General features: G+C 41.1%; 1 protein-coding gene across 1 annotated transcript; it reads right to left on the bottom strand.

Annotated features, from left to right (window-relative positions):
• Positions 1–308: 308 nt before the first annotated feature.
• On the bottom strand, positions 309–1,166 carry LOC120446478 (fibrinogen C domain-containing protein 1). The gene is made up of 2 exons (XM_039627480.1): positions 526–1,166; positions 309–464 (listed from the first exon to the last, which is right to left on the bottom strand). Exons 1-2 carry the CDS (start codon positions 1,131–1,133, stop codon positions 332–334), a joined length of 741 nt encoding a protein of 246 aa, XP_039483414.1. The 5' UTR covers positions 1,134–1,166; the 3' UTR covers positions 309–331.
• Between the last annotated feature and the right edge of the window lie 5,765 nt (positions 1,167–6,931).

Consider the following 6,931-nt stretch of genomic DNA (forward strand, 5'->3'; position numbering starts at 1 on the left):
TTGAACGGCGATACAAATGCGCGAAAAAGTCTCTTATCAGCATTATGCGATTTACAAGGAGTAAGCAATAATAATTCAACCTTATAGTGATCAAATAAATAAATGGATGTGAAGGGGACTTTCACAGTTTTCTCTGAATCGTTCAAACAAATTAAAGTCTCAGTTCAGTAGTACTTTGCAATTTGGGACAATCTATTTAGATATATTTAGATTAATTAACTAATTAAATCAATAAAAAAAATTAATTAATATAGGCAGTTTCTCACTGTTAGCAAATAAACAGCTTTTTAGTTTAGCCAGTTATCTAGTCAGTTTTAAAAGTATCTAGAATTTATTTTGGTCGCACCATAATGTTAACAGTTTTGTAGCTGTATGTGAAGCCCTTCCACTCGCCCCAAACGATTCCAGAGCCAAACACGGCGGGATCGGTGTGGTTTCCAGCCAGATAGGCACCGTTTAGATTGCTGCAAAGGATTATTGCTGAGTATGGTGGTCCTGGGATTCAAACAAGGGTAAAATTCTTACCTGGCCAGACATTCCCTGTACCACCAAGCTCCCATGTATCTGGCAGCACAGTTGATGGTGGCATTGTCGTTATCTCTATCGAAGGTACTGAAAGGCTGGTACAAATGATAGCTCAGACTGTCTCCGGCGGTTCCACTGTACGCGCCCAGCTGTGTTATCGGGTAGTTACTGTACACGTTGCCCACGTGAAACACACTGTAGTGGGCATACCGCTTCTCACCAGCAAAGTCCACCAACTCAATGTACAACTCTTGGGCTTGCAGGGACGAAATCTTGTTCAGATTATTCAAACCGATGAAGAAGTTACCCTTTAGGTCACCGAAACCCGTCTGATAAGAGGTCCAATTGCGGAAGAAGTTCTCCTCCACACTGACTCTTCGCTGGACGACCAACCAGCCCTTTCCGGCGATTGTCACATCGCAGTACACTTCGATTACATCGGAACCCACTTGGATCTTCTGGACACCGCTCTTCTTGGGGTTCAGCTCCTTGCAGGAGGAAGAGTACTTCTTGTACGGTTGGATCTCCACATTTTCACCGATCTCAGCACTGGCCAAATAGAAAAGACCCAGCGAAAAGACGCAGAGTGCGAAGCAAATGGGTTTCATTGTGTTGGCTCGAAACGACTATCAAATCAGTTGGCCAAGACACAACATTTTATATCAGTGGTTTTAACTCTTATCATATTTTTACTATTGGTCATTTTGCAGCAGTTGATAAACCCCTTTGATTAAATCTGTTAGTAACTAATTTTTGCAAGAGATAAGAGACTACTATTCAGGCAGTTAGTCATCTTTAAGGGGGAGTTTTCTTGGAATATACTATCTGCAATCTTTACATTTTGACAACGTTGATAACTCAAGTGTAAGCCCCATGTTATTTTTGGGTATAATTCAATTGTAGTGAAATCCAAATGCGTTAGATTTAGCCATAATTAATGAAAGTCTAATCGAATTACTTATTAAAGTCGTCAGAAAAGGATATATAGCTTCTTTAGCTTCAGGATCGTTACTTTGTTCAACCTGCTTTATCTTATAGGGAAGTTCGAATAAAATCTCTTATCAGGTGACATAAATTGTCATTTGATGGTTTTCATAATAATATTAAATGGTCTTATCATGTTAAACAACGTAGTATATTTTAACTTAAAGGGGGCTTACAAAATGTTAGCCTATGTAATGAATTTATTATTTGAAATTGATCAATAAAATAATTAGTATATCAACAATAAAGCAACAAAGTTGAGGTTTACACCAGGGCGCTATGAGTTTATTAGTATTATTAGTAGAGAATTAACTGGGTGCTATTTTTATTGAGAATTCTAAATATACAAGAAGCTCAATATAAGCAATCACATTTCTACGTAGAGATCGACTGCTGATTGTGCCAGGGAATAGCATATATTACATTGCAGACTGGGAAACACTACGTTTACAGCGGTATACAAATATTTACGAAGAATCCATTGCCCATTTCCTGTTTGGTAGGCAGTTGGATGCACTTTGGACAAGTGTCAAAAGGTGTCACCTAAGGTGCTACCACCACCCCTCACCATTCATCCGATCATGTTATTTTACTTTTTTGAGTTCTTTTCGGTTTCTGACAACTTTTGGAATAATGTGACAGGGCCTGTCGGCTACCAAAGTTGCCTTTTTGTCTCAGCACCGACGGCGAAAAAAAACTACCATGGTGAGGAGAGGTGACAACTCGAATGACAGCAGAAATAAGAGCCACCTACAAAGTGTACACAAATACCAAATACCCTACTCCCGCTCCCACTCCCAGTGGTGCCTACTGCCATATCTTGTACCTCCAACAACATATGCCACACCATTATTCCAAGCAACAAACAAACAAACAAATGAACAAATATTTGCCACAAAGAGCGAGGAAGACAAACCCACGAGGAAGACGACTGGGAGCCTGAAGAACGATAAAATGGCATTTATGATAAATACATAATACTCGATGTTTACCCACTCATTCAGTAACGCATATAGAGCACCGAAAAAAAATATAATATCATGATTAGGATTTGAAATATTATGTTATTTGAGCTATCAGTTTAGTAGTACAAGTAATCAAAGTGGAGAAGTTATATTGCTATCGAGTGAACCACAATGGATTTTAAAATTCCAGTTTCTTTTTTGCAGTGCATGATATATAGGCAATAGACGTGTTGTCTACGGCATTTGGCACAGCGATGGGGAATGGGAATAGGAGTTGGGGAGCCTAGGAGCCAGGGAAACAGAACAGAATTCAAGTGTCAAAGTGACAGTTTTGAAATTGATTGCAGCAGCGACAATTGTGTGTGCGTTGGGCTGATAAATAAGGCAGCTTTAAACCGACTTAACCGAGAGCCATTGGGGTTATCTAATGGAGCCAGAGATAGACACCCCAGATAGAATAGCCCAGCTCCATATCAATATCAACTTGTTTCGATGATTGACAGAAGACACGTGGTCAGCACCCTGCAGTTCATGCGCATTCGATTATCGCGATCACGTCGCTGCTATGGCATAAACGATATTTGCCACATAGACAAGCCTACCTAGCCCATTTTCCATTCTGTCGATGAGAATGGAATATAAATTAGAGTTGGAAAATGGCATAAATTCTTGGCATGCCTACGCGTCTGAGAAATGAATCGATACCAATCAACCAGACCCATAAGCAAACCCAAGTAAAACCAGGCAAAAACCGAAAATTATTAGAAGTACGGGACGCCGCCTGTCAAATATCGCCAAACAAATTGACAACGAGGGAGGTGTGACGGGGAGTGCGGAACTAAACAACGTAACGAATCCAACAGAACATGGAAATAAAGGAAATTTATGGTCGTGGCCCCCAACGAGAGCATAAGGTGACCAGCGTGCCCCAAACACCTGGGAACACGCCAGTTCCCCTGTCTTGCATAAAAAAATCGTGTTCTTAGCTCGGAAAAATGTCTATAAAGGGTTGAAAATTCGGTAAAAATAACAATTTTTATTTTTTTAAGTTTATTTGCTAGTCTTATTGATTTTTATTATTGAGGACATTGCGTAATTTCTAGCCCCATTTTCAAGTATTTCTTTTTCGCAGTGCTGAAGTACATAAATAAAGTGGCATGTGAAAATATTTCACACGTGGTAGGGCAAATAATGCGCTGTGGGCAACAATTTGTGATTGTGGAGCACCACTAGCTGTTGGATTGTTGGTTTGTTGGATTGCTGGGCTATTTGGTCTCCATTAGATACAAATCGGCGGTGCTGTTGCGGTTCATTAATTCCGCGGCGTTTGACAAATGCAGCGCCAGGAAACGACGACAACCACAAAACCAAGGCGACCAAACCGACCGATGGACTGATTTGAATACATCGCTGCCAACGATGTGCGGGCCATTTGCATTTTTAAACGATTTTCTCATTTGGGTTCTTTGGTTTTCTGTTTCGGATTTTTTCTGCTTTAGTTTTAATGTTTTCCTTTTTTTGTGTTGGATTGCTTCTTTGGTTTTCTTGTTAGCGCTTCAATTATGTAAAGAGCGGTGGACATTATATTCGTTTGGGGTCGCCGCCTTTCGGGGACTGTGGCCCCCACATTTGAACCCACCGCCAAACGATGATAAGAAGTATCGGGTTGAAAGTATATACATATGTACATACAGATATATGACTGCACTCGCATAACTGCACATGTTCCTCTTTTTTCGACCACGCCCCGTACATAATTTCCAAATGCCTCAGATGAGCGGAGAAAAAAAGAATTGCAAGTCTGCAAAAGACACGGTGGGGCATATATTTATTGGAGGCAAGGGGGCTGGTTGTTTCGGTGGCCTGGATAGACCCCCAACACTTACGTGCCCGGCAATGTATGAAAATTAATGTTGGCAATCTGTAAAATCCTGTGAAGCGTAACTCAAACTCGCCACAGCACAAAAAAAACAAGAGAGAACGCTATAGTCGAGTTCCCCGACTATCTGATACCCGTTACTCAGCTAGTGGAAGGGAGAAGGAGAGTCTTAAACACAATTTTTGGCGGTTTGTAGGCGTTATAGTGGGCGTGGCAGAAAGTTTTTTGACAAATCAGTAGAAATTTACAAGACCAATATAAAAATGAAAAAATATCAAAACATTTTTCAAAAGTGTGGGCGTAGCAGCTTTGGGCGGTTTGAGGGCGTTAGAGTGGGCGTGGCAAAAAGTTTTTTGGCAAATCGATAGAAATTTACAAGACTAATACAAAAATGAAAAAATTTCAAAACATTTTTCAAAAGTGTGGGCGTGGCAGTTTTGGGCGGTTTGTGAGCGTTAGAGTGGGCGTGGCAACATGAATCGACAAACTTGCGCTGCTTCTATGTCTCTGGAGTCTGTATGCTTAATCTCAACTTTCTAGCTTTTGTAGTTCCTGAGATCTCGACGTTCATACGGACGGACAGACGGACAGACGGACAGACGGACAGACGGACAGACGGACGGACAGACGGACATGGCCAGATCGACTCGGCTATTGATCCTGATCAAAAATATATATACTTTATATGGTCGGAAACGCTTCCTTCTGCCTGTTACATACTTTTCAACGAATCTAGTATACCCTTTTACTCTACGAGTAACGGGTATAAAAACACTCCAAAAGCCAAGCAAATTAATAAGCAACGGGATGCCCAGTGCTGGGAACTTGGCCAATTGAATCGATGGCGGTTGGGATGGGAAAGATCTGGGCCTTCTTTTTCAAGATCACTTATAATATTTAATATTTAACCGAGAATGCAGAGCATAGATTATAAGGATTTCTCTTGGAATTGCTGTTCCCTTTATTGCATACCCGTTGAAATGTCATCTCTAGGCGGCAACTACAAAAAGTTGATGCTTTTCTATTAATTTATTTTTGTTTGTTGCTAGGCACTAGGTCTATTACAAAGTTTTATTTATGTTTTGCGAAATGCATGCAATCCAGGGGACATTGGTTGGGGATAACAGCGAATTGCAAATATGCACTAAAAATGCATATTTAAAGGAAAACTTTAACAGCTAAAATGGTAGATTTTTAAAATACTATGTTGTCTTGTTAATTTCGTTAAAAATAAAATTAAATGTATATATTTTATGGGCATGCAAGTATAAGCGCATTAGCTGTTCGTTGTTGGCCGTTGCAAATAATTTTGATTTTTAATTAAAATTGTGGCCGCGGAAATTTGTGCGCGCTTCGGTGTGGAAGGAAACCCCGTTCCCTCGTTCTCCCCGTTGGCTCTCCTCCCCCGTTTCCACACTGGATGGATGCCTTGCTGCTGTTGCTGTTGCTGATGCAAGTTGCAAGTTACATGTTGCATGTGTTGCAGGTTTTACAAGACGGGCGACATCGCTTGTTCAACATGCCTGTGCCTCCTTTTCCCCATCTCGCACTCACACTCACATACCAGCGAAATGATCGACGACGTTGCAAAGTATTAAAGTCAGCGCGACACAATCTGCATATTAAAGGAAAAGGAAAAAAACAAAAAACAAAAACACACACACTGCAACAGCAACTTGTTGCACAAATACCAGCGAATGAAGTCAGGGTACAGTGGTACTTCGACCGCAAATTGGTATGTCAAAAGTTGGAATTTTTGGGATTATGGTAGTTGCGGGAGTAAAAATATCCTTTCGGATGCGGTGTGATTAAAGTATAAGAATCATTTAGCTGATTGCTCCTACATAAGCAATTTAATACTTAAAAATAATTTCTATTTTTACTCATTTTTGTTATTATTAAAAATTCAAAGTTTAACATGAAATTAGTAGATTTTCCCCTGTACTTGCGCACATGTAGAAATTAATAAACGGCTGACGGGCTTGCAATCCAATGAAACGGCCACTGCGAACCGGCCACCACTGCATAGGACGGGATCCAATCGAGGGGGAGGCTGGGGAGGATTGGAGCCGGCCTCAAACGGCTTGCAGGTGTTTGGCCCGGCCTAGAGAGCCGGAAGAGAGAGAGAGACTGGCCTGGAGACAGGACATTGCTCTGCGAGGCCCCAGCTGATTGGATTAGCTGTGAATTGTGCCAATTCATGCTGCAGTTGGCAATCCGCAAACATTTCATAAGCACAACATTTCATTCGCTTGGCGTTGGCAGTGGTTGTATGTACATACTATACATATTTCACTCTTCCGTTGCCTCATATGCATTCGGCTGAACTTTTGCCACAACTTCCGCTGCGGACGACGTTGAGAGAAATTCAAATTAAATGTTGCATATGTAACATATGCACCAACACCCATTCCCTCTAAGAAATTTATTGATAGGCTTGGGCCCCAATACCACTTCCAGTACCTCCACACTCCTGCTCCTCTACACTCCACACTTAATGGCAGTTGTGTTTGGTGTTTTTCATTTAGTGTTTTGCATTTCGTTGGGGTTTTTACTGCGGCAGTTGCCTGGCAAAGGT

This window comes from Drosophila santomea, chromosome 2R (assembly GCF_016746245.2).
Source record: "Drosophila santomea strain STO CAGO 1482 chromosome 2R, Prin_Dsan_1.1, whole genome shotgun sequence".
NCBI lineage: Eukaryota > Metazoa > Arthropoda > Insecta > Diptera > Drosophilidae > Drosophila > Drosophila santomea.